We start from the raw sequence: 21,640 nt of genomic DNA, 5'->3' as shown, positions 1-21,640 counted from the left end.
CCTGCACGTCCTCCTCTGAAAAGCTGTGACTTGAGCGGCTGCATCGAGGAGCCATCAGTGAGCCACAGGCTTATAAGATCGGAACCAGCTTGCATGAATGTTGAAAACACAGTTCACAGGCGGTAAAAAAAAAATCTTTGTTTTTGTTTGTCATTTTCTTTTGAAAAGCTTCGACTGGCTTGTTCATTTTTCCATTCTAATGTGTGGAAATTCTCATTATATGAAAAAGTGCCTATTTGTCTTTCTCCTAGATTCATCCTTCAAAGCTAAAGCAAAATTAAATTGGGACATTAGACATTATAAAAGAGCCAAAAAGGATGAGGTTCACTTTGGGAAAGGTAATTTAATTTAGTCAAGATGTATTACAATTTTCTAAAATTTTTATTAGATGTGCTGTTACGTTATTCTGTTATTTTTTTCCCTTTCATTACCAGCATTACTAGGAGTTAATGTCCACCATACTGCAGACAATGAGAGGGTACAGATGAAGTGCTTTATGAAAAATACAACATTATAATATATACTCTAATGCCAACAAGATGGTGTCTGTGTGGTGATTTATTTGCTCTAAGCATTCTGTGCATCTGATAACACCTTAAGTCAGTTACTATTGTTGCTTTCATTTTATAGGCAAGACAGAAGGACCACAGCAAAGCTTAGAACTTTGGTTCACATATTATCTTGTTTACTGAATTCATATTTTAAAAGAGCAAAAGACTCCAGTGTTTGGTCAGTCCTATTTGACTCTTTTTTTTTTTTTTTTACAGGATATGCGTATAAAAAACCATCCCTGGGGTGATTTATAAAGTATTTAACTATATAAAAATGTATTTCTCCCTTTTAGAAAACTGAATATTTCTAATTTTAAAATATACTTAAATTTTTGAACTGTAACAACACTTACAAACAAGTGTAGCTAGTAAGCCTTTAGCTACTTCTCAAAATACCCATTGGGAATGACATACAGAACACGGTTAGGCCAAGGATTTAGAAACAAACAAACAAACACAGTTTTTTGCATTTGGATCACTCTATGTGCATGAAACATCTCCCACTGTTTTAAAGCAAAAGAAAGTTCTTCCAGAATATTTTCACATAAATAACAAAATGATGTATTTATTATCTAGGTCAAATCTAGGTTTGTCTGAGCTAATTTAGTAAATCTCAATAACTGAATTTACGGAAACAGGAAAAAAGAAATCGAAAGTAGTCACTGATCCTAAGAAGGAGCAGAATGGCATGGTCCACAATGAAAAGAAAACGAAGTACTTCTCAAAAGAACGTGAAAAACAGACCCCCCTCCACCGAAGTGTACATATTTCAAATCATTGTAATTGCATATAAAACGGAGATGTCTGTGAATATGTGAAACACACACACGTACACACTACCCACCGCAACAGAGACACACGCACAAAGTCTGATCTGATTACAATGGCTGAGTTACCCACAGCGTCCCAGCCTTAAGGTTGTTTTTCATACTCTAGTTGTGTAGGGAATTATCCTTGTTTTGATTAAAATAAGAAATACATATTAGAGGTTCACGGAATACAAGTTTTGTTTCACCACCACACCAAACAAAATACACAGAAAGCAGAAACAGCCTTGATAAAATACTTTGCATACACTTCTTTTAAAACTCTACTGGCTCTCGATTAAATTTTTTTTTAAAGGTCTTACTTTCATACAAATAATGTACATTTAATAAGCACAGCTTTAAGAAGTCAATCCAAAATACGATGGATTTAAACATACTCAGACGGTTTTATAATTTGGGGCTGAGTAAGTACCACAGAATCCAAGGTAAAGAAATCAGGAACCACACGACCCTTCCTTAACCAAATACAGGGCAACTCGCTTTAAATTAAGAAACTGTAAATATTTAAGAGCAGTTAAAATGCTCTACCTTATGAGGTAAAAATCTAAAGCTATTCTTGCAGGAACTCTTCAGTGTTGTCATAATCATTTTAATTAAATTCTCATTTTTCAGGTGGTCCCTTTAATTGTTTTTTCCTACTTCTTAATGTGTTTTTCTAAAGCCATTTCTTTTCTGCAGCTGTGTGCAACTGGTTTTAATGGTAGCTGCTTCCTTTTTTGCCTTCTGTGAATTACAATTTTAAATGGTTACACATTTTTTGTTTTACTGCCTTCAGCACAGTTTCATAAAGATGTTTAAGGCTGTTGGTGAACATTTTCATTTCCCATCTGAAAAACCAGGAGCCAATTTGAATACTCCATATTGGCCTTTTATGACCTGCTTTATCTTTTAATATGTAAATGAAAGCATATTTTTTTATAAAGACTAGTTTGTTTCCATGAAATTATTTTTCTTTTGCTCTTTTAAAATATGAATTCAATAAACAAGATAATATGTGATTGCTCTTTTACGTTCTTACTGTTCGTGAATGAAACACCTCTCTCTTATGTGGTGACAGCCATTTCCAATGAAGAACTAGCATTTTCAGATCATAAGAATAACCTACAACATGAAAAATGAGATTTCATGCTTGAATCTTAATTATCAATGGCTACCAAATGTTAATAACAAGGCTATCTAGACCTTTCCTAAATTATAACTATGAAATTGAAACTACTTGATAATCAGTTTCACTTTCACCATGATGAAATAGGTAACTTCACTGCAAAATGTTATACGTCACTTGTAAAAGTTTACTTATAAAATAACTTGTACTTACTGCCTGGGTTATCTCCAATCCCACTGCTTTTTCCATTCCAGTACCAGAGCAGAAGGGTTGCATCACGTGACCCTGAGAGAACGTAGCAATTTCCCCCGATATATGACTCAGAACGAGTGAGGCAAGTGACGACATCCCAATGGCCAAATACCACTTGGATCAATTTTCCTGAAATACAAAATAATTTTCTTTAAAATTGCTATTAAAAAAAATGGAAAAAACTCCCAGGGACCATTTAACTTATAGGATAAGGAAGTTGTGTTAACTCACATTTTGATAATTCAGGTTTTATAATAAAATTTGATCCAGTCCAACCTAAAAGTTTTCTTTGAATAGTTAACAACAACAAAAAAATCAACTGAACAGTGATAACAACTTTCTTGAAAGACATATGTTAAAACTATTTCAACTAATAGTATTATTATACATGGCTACTATAAATTACAAATGAATCATGTCTACTGATTAAAGCAGGCCCAGGAGAATCCTTATTTGGAACCATTTCAACAATCTCTTAAGTTACTCTACATGATTCAAAACAAAGCAAAACTTAGTCGCCTTTCTGCAAGCACTCTGTAATTCAGACTTCACTAACACAAACTGGCCTCTGAGTTAGTAAAGACTTAGTGTATTTCTCCTTCTCTTCTTTGAACTGATCGATACGAGGGCAGTCTAAGCCACTTTGGAGAGCTTCTGTTTTTCAAATCAGGATTCCGTAAACTCAATTTTGATAAAAAGGCTAATATAGTGTGACTGCAATTTGAGCCAGGTGATTCTTTCTTTGTTTTAATTGAATGATGAAAATTCCTGGGGAGGGGAGAGGATGATGAAATTAAGATTTTCGCAGTTTAACAGTAAAGAATGGGGGTGGGAAGGGGGAGTTTCCCAGTGAACTTCCTATGTATCTGGGATGTTAAACACAGGACGAACTGCTCACATAACAGTGTCAGAAAAAAAATAAAGCTCCCACTTTTTTGATTCTTTGTTAAATCAGATACGGTGCTTATAATATACACAAACTTGTCCAGAGAATTAAGTATCTATAGTAGCCCTTCCATTCTACCCCTAGAGTTTCTAGCTAACATTTTTCTTTGCAATGTCTAGAGATACTACAAATGAATGTCATAGAATGTCTACCCATAATATTCAGCATGAGCTTTTTTTACAATAAGTGTTTCAGTGAGGTCATAAAGAAATACAATTCAAATGTTCCAGATAAAAGACCACTGAGCTGGAAAAAAAATTAGTATGCCTAAAAAGTTTACAGTTTAACTTGGAACACATCATAGCCTATTCTAAGTATTAAGGTTTTAATAAAGTACTAGTATCTATGTGTATCTAACTTTTCAAGATAATAATAAATATAACTAAAAGAGTATTTCCATTAATTTTGTTAAATTCTTGGTTTTAATAAACCCAAAGCTTATTATAAAGTCTGCAATTTTAGAAATAAAATAGTGAGAAACACTTTATCCAAATCAGATGGAAAGTCAGTGTTTTCTCTTGCACAAAGCCTATTAATAGTAACTTAGGATAAGATGCACATCAATCTCAAAGTGCAAAATTAATAAAGTACATTTTACCCCTATAAGTAAAGACTTTAGTCAAAGCAAGTGTTTTAACTGCTAAATGTTAAAAATGTTCACTTCCGAATTTCTTCAACCTTTTAAATTAATACCAAAACATTTCATTTTAAAAATTAGCTTTTATCAATAAAGAATATGGTAAGAAGAATTTAAGACTTTCTAGAAAAAAGAAAAGAAAAAGCAAATAAATATTTAAAATGTAATAATCTTCACATCACTTCCACCTTATTATATGAAGAACAAAGTAAGAGGTTGAGTGGTAAAATGAGTGGGGTTGGATCAGAGGCAGGCCTTTCTAAAGGTAAGACAAAAGTTAGGAAGCTGAATGCGCTCTGATTATGAATGAGGAAACTGAAGGTTAAGTCAAGTGAGTCTTAACCACTGAGAGAACTGAACACACCATCATGTGATTATGTTTTTGATTACAGAGTAGATACAGTGACTTCTGCCTCAGCCTACACTAAATGCTGAGAGCATGTAACTGCAGGAGTGATTTAGGTGGGTTATTTAGAGCAGGCTTATTTCAGATTTGATACCCATCAATTCAGTGCATTGTAGGAGTGAGGACGAGCCAAATAACTACAACTAACTAGGTCCTGGAGGTCCATGGTGCAGAGGAAACCTAAATGCTCCAAGGCTGGCAAAACAGCAGCTGCTTGCTTGTTACCTTCCTTAATTTGCAACTAGTGAGAACAAAGTGGAAATTTTTAGGTGAAAAGTGGGATAGATTAAATCTAGTGTCAGGATTTCCCAAGATTCGTTTGTTAATTCTCATTAGTTAAGTCATCGCACTGTGCCTACAACGTCAGTGTTATGAAGATGCATATTCAATTACTGTGGTTTCCTTTTGAATTAAAATTTCCTAGTGTTTCAAGTTTTGCCCCTGAAAGTGATCACAATTATTTTTCATTCAACACACATTTACCGAACACCTACTAAGTGCTGAGCATTCAACCGCCTTACGTGTACATAGTGGTAACAGACATGGCTCCTGCTCTCATAGTATATAGTTACCGTAGCAGGACAGACACACTCTGAATAGACACACACAGATATATAATTATGAACAGTGGTAAGTATTGCAGAAGAAAGGACAAGACAGGATCAGTGAGAATGAGAGAAAACAAACTCAGACTGGGCATCAGGGAAGATCGAAATGAGGGGGTGACATTTAAATATTTATATCTAAAGAGTTTCATATTTTAATACAAATTAACTTCGCCCTCTACAATTTATACTTTGGGCTCAACTCTGGAAAACATTATTTTTTTTTAAGTTTACTTTTTCCTCCTCTGGCAGCCTTCCTCTGCAATATTTGTTATTGCTATGAGGCCGAGGTTCACTCCTCCTAAATAAATCACGGTGTATAAATACTTGCTGCTCTTTTTGGTAAATTATTTTCTGATAATCTCATAAGTGTTCCTCCACCTTTATTTTTTGTTTCCTTTAATACCGGTCCACCTCTCCACACACTAATATCAAATATTACTGCAAGCACTAGAATATCCTTTTTTTGACAGAACAAATTTTCTAGTTAATGTTTTATTTGACAGCTGTGCTACAAATAAAAAAAAAATTCAAGCTCAGGACTCTGCACCATTGAATCTAAAATGTGGCCTGAAAATAATTCCCACTGCCGAGGGAAGGTTTTATTGTTGCCTCTGCTGTTCTGGTTGTGTCCCTAAAACATGATTTATGTTTAAAGAATTTCCTGTTACAACCGTGTTTCTCCCTACTCCCACCTCCCCGCCCCGCCAAATCTAATAAGAGAAGGATTTTTTTTTTGGCTTATGTGCCAAAATATAATTGAATTCAACACTTGTGATAGCTTTGGCATTATATATTATTGATCATACAATTTTTCCCTGCTTTTCTGCCAAACTTAGGAGAAAATATTGACTACTCCTATTATTATAACTCAAACATATTTACCTTAACAAATAATTTTAAATAAAACTAGCATCCGAGTTTGTATATGAGATATTAAGAAAGATACTAGGACTAGCATTTGAGATTTTTTTTCCACAACTTTTCTGGCAAGTATAAATGTTTTTAGTGTACATGCTAAGTCAGTCCTGCTGAAATGAAGTTTAAAATGAGGCTGCTGCTTATGAAAATGTTTCACACACACACACACAAGTGCATGTGCACATTTTAAAACACAGTAAAGTAGAGGGCTTTTGAGAAGAGTGGAAGGAAAGTCATCTAGTTTATTAGGTCTAAAGTAAAATGGCAGATATACTAGAAGCCTAGTTTTTAAACAGCTAACACCTGTGTGAGATGACATGGTATAATCACAAAAACATCACATCTGAAGTCAGAGGATCTAGCTCCAATGCTCAGTTCTAGTACCATTATCTATACAAATTTCAGCAAGTTACTTAACCTTCCTAAACCTCAGTTTCATCATCTGAAAAACGGGGCTAAGGACACCTGTTCTGTCCATCTCACAGGTGAGGCCAACATGATATCGTGTCAGCGAAAGAAGGAATTCTGTAAATTCTACAGAATGTGTGACTATCAGAATTATCTTAATTATTCGTATTATATAAAAGCGAGGTTAGCTTTACTTTACAAATATTCACATTCAATGTCTTTTAAAATGATATGAAATGTCAACAAACTCAAAAAGCCTCAAATGTCAAACCAAAGACTGACATAATATCTGATCTCTTTTTATGACATTCTGGGAAAGGCAAAATTATAGAGATGAAGAATGTAGCAGGGGGAGGGCACAGCTCAGTGCTAGAGTGTGTGCTTAGCATGCACGAGGTCCTGGGTTCAATCCCCAGTACCTCCATTAAAATAAATGATAAATAAACCGAATTACCTACCCCAGAGCAAAACAAAGAAACAACATACCAGTGGTTGTGAAGAGGCTGAGGTGAGGGAGAAGCTGAGTACAAACGGGCAGCACTTATTAAATTGTTAAAATAATTTTAATGTATAAAAAACAGTAGGTAATCTAAAAGAATGTTTAAGAAAACCTTGTGAGAGGATGTAATAATCTAAGTGTGAAAGTTTGTGCAAGAAGGGAGCACAATTTGAGGTCAAATAATGCTAAGGTTGTCTCTACCATAATGGTGTAAGAGAAGGTTCAATTTTAAACTGGATTATTAAATCAGAGAAAATTCATTACAATAATAAATGTATTTTAGGAAAACTCAGCAATCCCTATGGTATGTTTAAAGAATTCTAGAGGAGTTTTACATTCAGGAGTAATCAATCTCATAGACCTAGACATCTAGAAAAAGCCCAAGGAATGAGAAAGACTTGAAAACTGATGTTTTCTTTCTGGACCTACCTACAGAATAAAAATGCAGATTATAAGAAAATTAGATCATCAATTCCATAAAATAAAAATTAAACAAGACCATGCGTAAAAACAACTATTTTTCCCTACTTTCTGATTGCCAGGTTGTAACACTATCATCAAAATACGCCTAACGCAAACTCCTTGAGTAACTGAGAACTAATTTTTCAATATACTATAGTTATTAAGGCAGGAGCATGGACTCATTCACATATTTTATAGAGATTATTATTATGACTGAAGGATGAGTTGCTGTAAAACATATAATTAGAAGTGTCAATTTTTATAAATTTCCTATTCCCACATTTAATCAAGATATTTGTAGATTTTTGCTTTAGTCTACTTCCATAGTATCTATCCAGTTCTAATGCATTAATATCTAATTTTAATTATTTTAAATATACAACTACATATTTATTGTAAGTTTATAGCATCCTCTAACAGTTTCTAAAATACTTCAAAAAGACTCCATTAAATTTTTCGTTTTCAATTTCTTATATGCAAAAATTTTCATAAGCATTTACTGAACTGGATATCCTGTAATAATACTGATTCGAGTTTGGTTTGTTCCTTACGGAGATGTGTGCAAGTGAATATGTAGACTTAAATTTTTTAACGAGCTCCCATCACCCATAAAATCAGTAGTCAGCTACTTTCCTTCATGATGGTATAGCTTTCAGCAAGATTCTGCGCAGAATTGGGTGGAAGCAAGATATGCACTCCCAAGAAATACACTTAATGAGAATTTCCAGTAAGAAAAAGATCTTTTAATAATACTAACGTGGGGAAATACACCTACACTCCGTACGTGCACTTGCTGTAAGATTATGCATATGGTATTTACATACCAGGATACATTTTCAAAATGAATCATTCATTCTGTTAAGTATGACGCTTGGGAGACAAACCTACACAAAACTGCCTTAAAAACATTCTCAAGTTAATTTATGAATGGACTGTCGAGTAGATTATTACTTGAAGGGGGGAAAACTGTCTTTATTTTACAAAATTTTAGAATTCTGTAACTTTTGGCAGGAAGAAGAGGAGTAAGCAGTCTAAGTCTGTCCACGCTACCTGTCATAAACTTTAGTTCACTGATGAAGAAATGACAGGGTTACCTGTGTCTGTAGAATAGACGCGGAAACTCTTATCCCAGAAGCCGCAGATGAGAATGTAGCGGTTGTCCGAAGTGATGACAAAGCACTGGGAATGGACTTGAATGCTTTGGTCTAAAAGGTCGGTGATTTGCCTCCTATGCATTCCTGTGTTGCTGGCTGTGAGAACAGAGGAAGGGACAAAAAAGCCTACTAAACCCACACATGCAAAGAAATCCTACAGTTTTTCACACTAGGGGTTGGGGATGAGGGAGGAGAGACAACATAATCCAGAATAATATTTGCTCTTTAATTTTAAATATAAAACCCAAGGAGGAAAACACATCCTGTTGTTGGAAGAATGTGAGTAGCCAAACTCAGCAGCTCAGTGGGAAACCTTGCCTCAAGGAAAGAAACAATAATATCCTATGATTTTAAAATCCGTGGTACACAATTCTCAGAACATGCCATCTAGCTCTTGGGCAGGACCAAACTAGATTAGAATCTCCAGACTGCATCACAGTTAGGTTTGTGTTTCTGACAATCTCATTATATCTGTTGTCATGAGAATGGATTCATGTTGTGACAATCTATTACCTTTAACTTTTTGTCACAAGGAAGAGATAGTAGAATTTAAATGTCATACATTTGAAAAATTGTAGCATCTTGGACTACGTTGACTTTAACAGGTCTTTAACTAGATGTGAACTCCTGTTTCCCCCGTTTACAGCTGCACTTGCATGTAAGCAAAAGGGTAGAATGACAATTTATTAAAGATATTTGTAATTGAAAAAGTCAAAGCACAGCACACTGCCACTTTCTTCCTACTTCTGTAAGCAATAAAACAAGACAGTCTGGCAGTGTGTTTTCAAAGTGCTACAGAGCACCTGAGATGGGGTTTGTCACAAGGCACGAGGTCAGACACAGAGCAACATCGTGCACATATGAAGAGTAAAAATCCTCGAGAAATACACTATCAAGTATGTCTTTATCAGCAAAGGAATTTTCACTGAGATGCTTGTTTTTGGCATTCTGAAGCCAACCAAAGAGAAAGCTTTATGTCTAGTGATCTGAGAGTTATTTCACCACCAACTTTCCAATACAAATAATGGTTCTTACATGGCTAAAGAAACTTGATGCCAACAGAAATCAGAACAAACAAAATTAATTTCTGCATCTGATTATTATGCTTTTTGTACCATAGTCTTCACTTTTTAGGGAAAAAATAATATAGATGCATTGTTGATAAACATGTAAAATAGAAAAAGATCTCTCTTATATTCATTGTTATGTAATAATTAAGTTAATGTGGCCAATTCAGTAGAAGGCTCAGAAAGTAATACAGAAGAAAAAAGTGTTTGAAATACTGTCCAGTGCTGTGCTGGAGTACAGAGAATAAAATATCCCCTGGCCTCACGGCATATACAGCACAGCAAACATATACTATATATTATATACATGTGAAATACTGCAAAATTCCGCTACTGTCTGATTATACAACTTAACCATATAAGATTATTAGACCAGAGGCTTCATGTACTTTGAGGAGATTCATGGGCTAGAAAGTGAAATCAGTAGTAAAAAGGGTAGGAATCTGATTGGGGACCCCTTTCCCCCTCCTTCCTCACAACGGGAAGTTGTTGGCAGATGAAAAAAGCTTTTATGGGTATCACAGTGTATCACAGAGAGACAGCAGCCATCTCACTGCAGGGAAGCTGTGTTACACAATTTAGCTTTTTTAATTCCAAGAAACCTAGCAATTAAAACCGAGTTATGTAGTATTTCCTAGACTGGTGACTACAGTGCTTCATTCCACATGAAAATTATAAAAATGTTTATTTTGTCAATGTTTATATGACTTTCGCTTCTGTGGTATAAACTTTCACTGGTCTTTCTTGGCATGATCTCTTGGGAGGACCTAATTTGACAGATCTGGGCATGGGCAACATTTTGAACGGAATGACCACAAAGTACCCGTGGGTAAAGGCTCATGCCCCTTCAGTGTTCAGATGAACTATTTTCCAAACAAGTGCTTAGTTATAATTTAATATTGCAACCCCCCCATCCATCCATCCATCCATCCATCCATCCCACCTAATCTATATAACCTATGTATCTCACAACGGCCTTTCCTTATCTCACTGTTTTCTCTAGTAAACCTCCTGAGATTCAGTACTGAAAGTATTTTCATTTGATGAAAATTAGGTATATTTGTCTAGATAAGCAGTCTCCAAACTGGGGCATGCACACCCGTAGAGGGGTGGATATAAGATTTCCCATGGGATACACAGGCACAGATGGTTTGAAGGGAATCAATTTCTAGTTCCTCAACTTTCATATGTTCTCTTGCCTGAAACAGATTTGCCTGAGAACTCTCCTGTGAGTTTTTCTTTCTCACCTCCCCCTCTGCACGCTTTTGCTCCACTAGACAGAATCTAACTATGGGGCTTTACCTCAGGGTATAAAAATCTCTTGAGAGCCAAATAAAGGGACAATTCAAGGTACTGATGGGATGCTAGAAAGGGAATGCCTAGGTATCAAAACGTTTTTCAGGGCAGGTGGTTTCCAATTCATTGCTTTCAATAAAATGGAAGGAGGATCTAATCATGTTGTCAATTGATAGATCATTAAAAGTAAGTTCAGTGATAGATTGTTAAAATGATCTTTTAATGACAGCCTATAAAAATAATTCTTAATAATAGATCACTCTGAATTTTGTCACATAACTCAGAAAGAGTTCAAAGATCTAAATGACATTGTTAAAACAAAACTCTTTCCCCATCTGTTTTCTTATGTAAGTAACATTTCTCAGAGCTTCCATTTATAAAAAAACAAAAAATTAGGATAGAACTGTTGACAAATTCTCTCTCATTCAGGAACAAATAATATATATCCATATATATGTGAGCTAATTCAGGGGGGGTGCCCCATCCACTTCATTAAAGCTATAGTTCCTATTTCTAATAAATTTGGTTTTTAATACTGCTTATTAAAATTTATAATTTATAAGTTTAATAAGTGTTTTAATAATATTTGTAATAACTCAATGCAGATCAATTTTTTAAGAGCTGAGCCTTAGGGTCACAAGAAACTTCAACATTTAAATAAACATACATATTTTTATTGTTGAAAACAGTATAATAGGGTAATCAATTTTCTAAAGTTAAAATTGAGTAAGGAGGGGAGAATGAAAATCTAAATTCAAGATGAGAAAGGAACAAATAAAATTTCAAATGTTAAGAAGCTTTTTAAGGCATTTTTTAAAAACAGAAAATGCGAAGTAACAATTCACTTCAAATTTAGATCCTACTGGATGTGTATTTAAAATTTTGTACACGATGCCAGAAATTATAACCTCTGCAACTATTTACACTTGTGATGATGTCACATTTAAACTTCCAAATGTCAACTTGACAAATGTGAGAAGGTACATGGTCTGAAACAATTATTTTAGGGGATGCAGGAGCAAACAGTCTGATGACCAATGATCTAGAGCATGGAAGAAAACCATGGCCCGCAGGACAGATCTGGCTTGTGCCTGGCTTTGTACATAAAGTTTTATTGGGGTGCAGCGACGCTCACTTGTTTACATAATGCCTGTGGCTGCTTTTGTGCTACAACAGCAGAGTTAAGTAGTTGTGTCTGAGATCTTATGGCCCGCAAAGCCTAAAACATTGACTATCTGGCCTTTTACCAAAAAAGTTCACCCATACCTGGTTGAAAGGGTTACAATTTCTGAATTCATTTAATTAAGATTTTATACTGTAGGATAGTCATTGTCAAGTTTTAAGACAAATGATGATTCTATATTTCAGAAATCATGCTTTAAGTGGCTTAGCAAAAGAGTTTTTTATTATTTTCCTGACTCTTAAAACTTTATCAAAGGGGGAATTTAATTTTTTAAAAATATATAGTAAATCATATCTGTTCAATGCAAAACAAGATTTAGGAACCAGGGTGCTAATTATCTTTCACAGAGATAGTTACTGCTTAGATCTCTGCTTATACTTGGGGAAATGATAAATGACTTAGTTCTGAGCTCATATTTAGCTCATCTTGATAAATCTTCTGCAAATGGTGACCATTTAGCTCACTATTGAAATAATGGTGTTAGAGACAAAAAAGGTGACATGCACATAGGGAACACCTTCAGTTTTTTTTTTTTTTTTGAATACCTTGAATTTTAAAATACTAAATTAGCTTATTCATAAGCTTTATCTAAAAACTTAAAAATACTAACAGATTTATTTGTGCCAGGAAGATTTGACAAAATTGTAAGCCAGACATCCATGCCACTGGCATATCTCTACAGCTAGGCAGTTGAGTTTTTTATTCTAAAAGTTACTGAATAGCATCTTCAGTACGAAGGCTTAACATTCTTAGTGGAGCCACATTTGAAATCCTCACTATAGGATGAAAAATGCTAAACTAGAGATTTCAACTAACCTACTGGAAGAGCTCAACAGCACTTAAATCTAAGTTTTCTGCTGCAGATGCTCATTTCATCCCAATGGCTCTTTCTGGTCTCCTTTTGTGTTTTTTTTTCCCCTCCCTGAACAAATTTAACCTCCAATGGCAATTTATTGGGCTGTAGGACCCCAGGAAAATGAATACAAATATCTTAACACTGCCATTGGCTGGGCAATATATTTCAACTTTGAAACTGCTCTGCAATTGCACATTAATCCCCTCAGACTGAACGGAGGGTCCAGGAAGAAAGGATTGATCTCCTTTAATGATGAAACCCTGGCACTACAGTTTTATTTCTCACAACACAGTGCTGCTAAGAACCCCACTGTTATTATGAAAATTTCCCTAGCAAAGGCGCTCCATCGCATTACTGGTGCACCAATCCATCATAACGTGCCTCGCTCCTGCTCATCAACAAGTCTGAGTGATGAAAAGATCCAATATTATCCTGACAGTACTTCATGCGCATTCTCAATCACACATTATTACAGCATCCATATTAATTTTCAGTGACACGCGTCCTAGGCCTGTTCAAATTAGGCAAACCAACGAGGGGGAGTTGATGAAATACCAGCATAGCCACAGCTCATTGCATTCCAATTTGCATGCAAATGGTTTATCAGGAAAATTCCATTCCCAGCAACCAGCAAGTGAAAAACAACTGTAATCTACACTTCAGGGCCACCATACAGAGCTTAATGAATCGCAAAGAGAGAAGGAAGTGACAGACCTATGAGAGGATCGATTTCCACTGGCAGCTGGTATGGCTGGTCTGGTACAGCACCTTGATGAGCTGGAATTCACAAAAGATAAAAAGAAAAAAAAAAAGCAAGCATTATTCCTCATATACTAAGCTACATTAAAATGCCTAAGTCAAATCTCATATAGAATTGTTTCCAACCTCCAAACTCTGTCTTGTATGGTTTTGTGAAATTGAAAGAAAAAAAAAATCCAGCTTTTGTGGCTAGCTTATTAAACATTTATTTTAGATTAGTGCTGTTCTGAACATGTGCCATCAGCAGTGGTTGCAGTCCTGGGCCATAAGCTATAGCAGATGCTTGACTGGCAACCTCTGATGCCGCAACAAAACAAAATTAAGTGGTAAAGCGCGCTGAAAACAAAATGTGACAACCATCTGCTGACTGTAGCAAATACTATTTTTTTGTTACTTCTTAAAAAGGCAGTTTTGAATGCTGCAGCACAAAGGAGCCACAAAAACGCCAATTTATGATGGAGAAAGGGAAAGCTCTAAGTCAAGGAACATTTAATGTTTCATCCATCACTTCAAATCAATCAATTGAAAGTTTGAATAAAAATAAAGAAAGCTATCTGCAGATAAATGTTTTAGTTAAATGCATTTGGCTGAAATGTTTTCTTAAAGGTCTGACTGAGGTTTTTTTTGAAAGTTTTATTAATATTTAATATCTCCATGGTTTCCACTTAAAAAAAACTCTGAGAAGCAAATCAGTAACAAAAATCAATCCATACTAAGAATAGTTTAATTCTCAAAATGGTTCTAAGAATCAGGCATACTTATTTTGTAACTGAAAAGAGATTCTGTAGGCTGTTTCCCTGTGAAAGGTAGAAGGGCTTTAGGTAGAGAGGAAGGAAGGGTATTAGGAACCAGGAGCTGCCACTGGCCAGCTGTGAAACTTTAGGGAAATCATAAACCCCAAAATGAAGGGTGTGGAATAAATGATCTTTTCAGCTTTGTAATTCTCATAGTTAAATTCTGGGCCCTTCTCCAAATTATTTTCCTCAAATGACTCAGCCATTCACCCTGGTCAGTATCTGCCTTTTATAGACTCATAAGCATTTAAACTACTGCTTGGTTGGCATCAGAGCTCTGCTTAACAGCATGCGATTTTAAGAACTCTTTCTCACTGTCCTTGAGGGGCTGAAAATAAAAATGGGATCCATTCCAGTGATTTCATTAGAACAGTTTTAAATTTATAATGTCAGCATTTCCCCTGTTAGTAAATACCAACTTTTCAAGGATGTTTGGAAGATCATTAATTCTGATAAAATATCTAAGTACAATACCAGCACTAAAAATTATAATTGAGTATGTACAAGAAATTAATGTAGCTAAAGAGCGGAAGCCATATAACTCACTCTTTTACTGAATTGTCTTTGCCGATTACCATCTCTATGTCTCTGAGAATCTGGGATCATAGAAACATTAAAACCAAGCTGTCAGTGAAAGAGATTTAGGAAACTAACCGTCTTTGGTCACTCCTCAAATCCCAGTTCTGCCACTAACTGCCGGTGTGACCTTGGGCAAGTTATGTCGTCTTGGTGTTTCAGTTTCCTTATCTATAAAATGGGTTAAGTTAAACCACATGAACCCACCATACCTGACATTTTAACCTATAAAAATGGCAATTTCATATGGTTCAACCTAAATACAGAACCTACATCCTAAGGTTGTCGAGGGGTTCAGTGAGTCAGTACATGTGAAGTGATTAAAACAGTAGTTAGAACCTAGAAGACGCTCTATAACATGAGCTGCCATTATTTAATTTTTTCGGAGATTCTATAGGTCCTTTGAATGAGACAGGAAGGATAAAGATTTTTCCCCCCCCTAAATCAGGACTCAGACACTACAGTGACAGGAGCTAGCTGTCTAAGGAACAAGCTCTGGAAATCACAAAATCTCAGAAAAGAACCAGACTCTAAACTTAAAAAAAAAAAAAAAAGTGTAACATGAATTTGATAGTCATTGAAGAAAAACTTAGGGAGTTTTGACATTTGTTTTAAATCAAGGCATACTGACAGGTAAAGGCAGTACAAGATAGGATGAAAGATCAGATTTAAGTAAACATAACATACCTGAAACAAGGCATAGATTTAATAAAATGGAAGCTTAATACATCTAGGTAGAGGTGTAGCTGAGAATTCAAGGTCGCATTGTAGGAAGATAATCACCTGTGTATTACCACATGTTATCATTCTCTGTATTTATCTGGTGAAGAGTTGCTGTGCTGTACTGTAAAGCCAGAGGCTGGGGACAGAACCACTAGTGACCCAAGGTATAGACCCAAAGAAGGCTCACTGGGGAGAATTCTAGGTAAAGAACTGGCAAAACACATTCAGTCTCCCAAGCTCTTATCTTACAGGAAAGTGAGCTTGGGCTCAGAGCAGGTGGATATACTATCTGTGGAACTCCAGCAGAAGGATGCCACCCCTAAAGCACTTTGCAGAGCTTTAGAAAAACTGAAGTAGGGAAAACAACAGCTGACACTCAAGTGCTAAGGGAAGCCAGCCTTCTAGGCAGGGAAATGGGTTTGCTCCAAAGGGGAGTGTCAGCAGCGCAGCCATCAGTGCTGATCAGGGGAGTCTGACAACTGAGCATCAGCTGGAGACCTGGCAGCCCTTTGCTTGCGCTCAGCTCCTGCTGAGCCAGCTCCTGCTGGGCTGGACTACAGGTAGGAGGCCCAGAGTGCCCAGGGCTTGTAAGCGCTTGAAAAGGTCTGTCACCCCTCACATATACTGTCACTCTGTTTAAACTGAAGAGGCTGTCAGAGCTGCCACAGCCACCCAGGTAAGCATCATTTGTGGAGCCCTGAAGTCACACTGGTACTTGTGGCAAGCCCCAAGGGTAACTGCACACAGTGCAGGTAGCTCCTCTGGTATATGTGACATAACACACCAGCAACACGTTTTTCTTCTAATAAGTGGTATTTACAGAAACAAAGAAACAAAAAAATCACATTTGTTAATCAAATTATAATCTTTAGTCCCAAACTATGTCATTTGCATACACATTTACTTCTGTAAAGATAAGTTCACTTAAAGAAAAAGGAATAAAAGGATCTAATAATAGAGACATTATATCTGCCTTGATCTTCACCTTCCCACTATTTATAAAATCTATCCTCTAATATAACATTGGCATTCATTTTGTTGTGAATGGCCAGGAAAATAGCTATATGTAATAAATTCTGATACCAGCCATAGATTCTTCATGATAAATATGATACCTCATTGAGCTTGGTCAGTGCACCAAGTTTTTGTTTGAATGTCAATTCAATTCTGTCTCATTCTAAAAGCTCTTGCATATTAACTTGGCAATTAAATGTTCAAGAATTTATATTTTTGCAACCATTTCAGGTATTATAATGGGGAATGCTTTATGCACACTTTACAGATTTAATAGCAAGTTAACAGACTATTAAAATCTATCTTTTTAACTTCCTACCTAAAACAATGACTTGGGGGCAAAAAGCCTATAATCTCCAGGACTTTAAAAGATTTTCCTTCGTTAAAAAAAGAATCTCTAACTAGTGGCCAAAAAGAACAGTGCTAAATCCAGATCCCAACATTCCTGTTCTAATGAGAGGCAATAAATCACAGCAGGGTGATAATAAAATTTGAGTTAGAAAACTTGGGTTCAAACCTGGCTCTGCCACTGACTGGCCATATGTGATACTGAACAAGGCAAGCTCCCTGGGGCTCAGTGTCTTCATTGGGAAAATGTAGGCCTGGACATTATGAACCCTCATGTCTCTTTAAATTTTGACAGTTTATGATTTTCATGGTTATTTCAGTATCCTGCCATTAGCTACCCTAACTATTCGGCACTAAGTGAAAGAACAGAATGTGCTTATGGGCTTGCCATATTTTGGCTGTGTACTGTGTGTGTTCATTTCTTCTATCATCCACAACAGATTGATAAATAAATACATACTACTTATGGACACAGTATAGAATATCATTATATGAGAAATAACATTTATCTCCAAGTAATAAAGACAAATCACCAGATGCCAAGAATAGTTTATGTTTTTAACATTTGTATTATATGCCTGAGAGGGGACTTCTTTAAGCCTTTCAAAGTAGTAAACGTTTTGACTGAGATATAATATATTTATCAGGCAGGTATTATAACAGCTTTGTATGGCATGCTGCCCTGACTGTGCCTTGTAATGATATTTCTTTACTTACCGGGAAGGTTGTGCCACTTGTTGACGGCAAACAGCCTGTTAGCAGTGACGGTGATCACGGCAGGAGTTGCCAACCCAGGCTGGGTGTTGGCCGCCACATGAGTGACGGGGGAGTTGGAGGGGAACTTTAGGACCATGATAACATCCTGCTGAGCTTGGTCTGTGAACATCAACGGACTCTGCAGGAGGAGATACTGTTGAGTGGGCAAGACAAGACCCAAATATACAAGAAGGAAAAGACAAGGAAAGACAAGGAAGAAAGAGGGTGCAGGAAAAGAAGAGGAAGACCACGTTAACACAGGTTGCAAGAGCTACCCAGTGAGCATAAAGGCTTATAGAAACAGCATTTAGAATGTGTTTATTTTTCATGCAGGTCGTTTTGAATTTTTCAGTGACTGAAGTAAAATACATCAACGAAAACACTTTAAGAATCCATAAATTTTATGAACTCCCTTACCTACCCCATTCCCATGAAGAACTAAAAGAATGATCCAATTTAGATTTAAATAGGCGAAATATTTGGGATAGTGTCAAGCCATTCCAATTGCTACTGTGTGTTAAGCACACAAGTTAAAAAAGGAATGAGAGGAGGCAGTAGGTACAAAGCAAGCAGAGGTAACTTCCAAAGAACGTCAAAAGTTGGGTTGCGTTAGCATGAAGATTTTGACAACTAAATAAAGAGGTAATTAATTTAAAAATATATTTATAAACAACAGTTGTACAGCATGCATGTATTATTACAGTAGAGAAATAATTTATGAACGCAATACACCAACTTAATTATAAAAGTGTTTCAAAGTAATATATAATTAAATGTACTTGTAAAAACAATATATTTATATAGTGTACCAAGTCATAAACACTGCCCTATTATAATGCAAATGCCACTGCTTTCTGCTCTAGCTAAGGATAAAGAGAAATCCCTAGCTAGAGGCCCCTCCTCCCTCTCACTAAAGAAACTAAAGCTCAAGACTTTTGATTTCTCCTTTGAAAAGCAGAAAGTAATTGAAAATGTTAAACAAAATACTGTCTGTTCTAATCACTAGCAACAAAATAAATCTAGAAGACGACTAAGGATTTAGAACATTCCTACAAACCATATGTCATAACCTAAGACATATATAACACCACTCTGATTTATCGGCTTTATTTATACTTTGCGGCAGTGTTTCTGCTATCCTGCAGTAATTACAGTCCATTTTCGGCAGTTCCCTTCTACCATGTCTATTTTCTAATAGCTGATTAGTATCATTCAGAATTGAAACACTTTGATGAAGGACTTCTGGTGGCTTTCCTACTGCCATATTTCAAAACACCAGGTATATGGAAATGGGCAGCCACATATATTTAACACATATTTATTCCGAACTGCTAATAAAAAATTAAATACATTTGCATTTTTATTATCAGTCCTTTTAAAAAAGTTATTAAGAGTACTTAGAAAAACATATTGCACTAAGAATTCCTATTTGCACTCTTTGCATAAAGGTGTAAATAAAGGCAACTAATAAGCTACCCAGACACCCTTCTGAGCAAGTGGCTAAAAGCCAATCAATATTATGAGTTAATCCTCCCTGGATGCTCATTCAATTAAAGGTGTCAGTAATGCCTCATCTGATGTGGCCTCAATTAAATCCAACTATCTGATGGTGTGAAAACACAGGGGGATACAGCAACAGCAGCAAAACCAGACAAATAGGCAGCCTTCATGTGCCTGCTAATTACTACACCTGGTGTATATTATGGCTCATGCACTTAACGCAGCACGAGGTGGCTTTAATTTCTGCCGTGTGTGTGTGTGCGTGTGTGTGTGTATGTTGGGGTGCAGTGACAGTTGATGGGGGCACTCATCTGAATGGTAGTTAAACACAATTAATAAACATTTGGAGCCTTTGATTTTTAAAATCTCTGACATCAATAAGTAATCTTTGTCAAACAAAGAACCTTTTATACAGTTTTAAGGAATTATGTAAAAATTGGGTGAAAATGAGAAACAATGAGCAACAATCAACAAAATATCCCACAAGTTAGCTGTGAAGACGTCCTGGGAAAAGGAAAGGAACGTCATCCTGGAGCATCAAACCTTATTTTTCAATGGCGTAGGTTCTTTAAATAATATTTACTAAAGTCAATTTATAAACTCGGAGAAAGTCAGAGTACAACATACATCATGCAGTCTCACTGAAAGGAAGTTGATACATATTTCTGAGCTTAACAGCTCATACTGTAAATACAATCAGGCTCAAATTCAATAATTCCAATGTTTATGCCCTTAAAAAAACACAGAAAAATCTCTAACGTATAGGAAGAATGTTTTGTTTACACAGTGACTCTAGTGGGCCAACTCTTGGCCACATGGCAAGGACAAGCCCTTTTTGCAGAGAGAGCCGCAAACACCATGTCCAGAATGGTCCACCGCATCCTTCCAGGGCGCCTTCTCTCCAGGCTCCTCCCGTGCTTCCTCCTAAGCTCCCAGTGCAGGCAAGCAGCAGGGCACTCCCTGGGGAGCTCCATCATACCCCTGGCTAAGGGGTGTGGAATAAGGAGCACTGGAAACAGGAAAAAGCACGGCCCAGCACACTGGGCTAGGCTAGGGTGATGGACGAGCAGGACAACTGGTCAAGTATGGGGGGGAGAAGTAAAACACCCTCTTCAGTCTTGTGCCTCTGCGAGCCCCGCCTGGCGTAGAAGTAGGAAGCAGCCAGCCAGATTTCATTCGGTTTTCCCAGATTAAGCACGCACTCGTTGACAACTCTGGTTTCTTTCTAACACACCTTTCTTTCCCACCCACGTACATGTAAGAGGAAAAACACCATTTGTACGAGTCTGAAAAGGAGTTCAGGTATTTGATTCAGAGGATAAAGACAATGGGGAAGACGGCCTCCCATCCTCCAGGGAGCGTGTGCCTTCCCTGTGCTCCCAGCCCAGGGACAGCGGAGCTGATCTGGCTCGGTGAACCGATAATCCTTCCGCCGAGGACAGAGGCTTGGCGGTAGGAACTCCCTCTTGGCCCCAGTGACCAAGGCTGTGCAGTGACCCAGGTAGAAAGTCAATGGAGCAGTGGAGGTGCTTCCATTAGCCAGCCTGCGTCTCATCGACAGGCTATTACTAAAACTAATTCCAAACCCCAAACATAAATCATTCTTACTATTTTTATGGCATTATCTTCCATTGTTCTTGCTAAATCTGACTTCACCCGCTTAAAAAAACATTCAGGGGGAAAAGCAATGCAAATAATTTTTTAAACACTTGTAGTTTACAATAATGGCCAATTCATATAATTAGAGAAAAAAGAGGGGAACGACTTGGAAGAATAGATGACAAAGGGCTAAAGAGGAAAAGACACCAAGAAGAAGGAAAAATGAGAAGAGACAGGAAGAAAGCAAGCCAGGGCAGGAAGGACCATGTCTGCACCCCTGGCCCTCCTCCCTGCTACTCCTTCCTTCCCAGCATCTCTCAAAACTGCACCATGTTAAGCCACAACAGGGAACCGGAATCTATTTTAAATTATTCATTATATTTATGGAAACCAATT

At 36.6% G+C, this 21,640-nt stretch overlaps 1 protein-coding gene across 5 annotated transcripts in view; it reads right to left on the bottom strand.

The window, feature by feature from the left end:
• The window catches only part of LRBA (LPS responsive beige-like anchor protein), a 620,799-nt gene that overhangs the window by 25,982 nt on the left and 573,177 nt on the right, over positions 1-21,640 (bottom strand). For 4 of the 5 annotated variants that reach the window (XM_031464854.2, XM_064490742.1, XM_064490851.1 and 1 more), the window contains exons 50-53: positions 18,107-18,299; positions 13,890-13,952; positions 8,714-8,869; positions 2,697-2,864 (exon numbers count right to left, since the gene is read on the bottom strand). In XM_031464854.2, the coding sequence (XP_031320714.2) occupies positions 2,697-2,864; positions 8,714-8,869; positions 13,890-13,952; positions 18,107-18,299 (580 nt within the window). The remainder of the gene's footprint in view (positions 1-2,696; positions 2,865-8,713; positions 8,870-13,889; positions 13,953-18,106; positions 18,300-21,640) is intronic. The other variant, XM_064490794.1, reaches the window with a different exon arrangement.

This window comes from Camelus dromedarius, chromosome 1, assembly GCF_036321535.1.
Source record: "Camelus dromedarius isolate mCamDro1 chromosome 1, mCamDro1.pat, whole genome shotgun sequence".
In the NCBI taxonomy this organism is placed as follows: Eukaryota; Metazoa; Chordata; class Mammalia; order Artiodactyla; family Camelidae; genus Camelus; species Camelus dromedarius.
The sequence above is the reverse complement of the archived record's forward strand: the minus strand, read 5'-3'. Positions and strand labels throughout refer to the sequence as shown.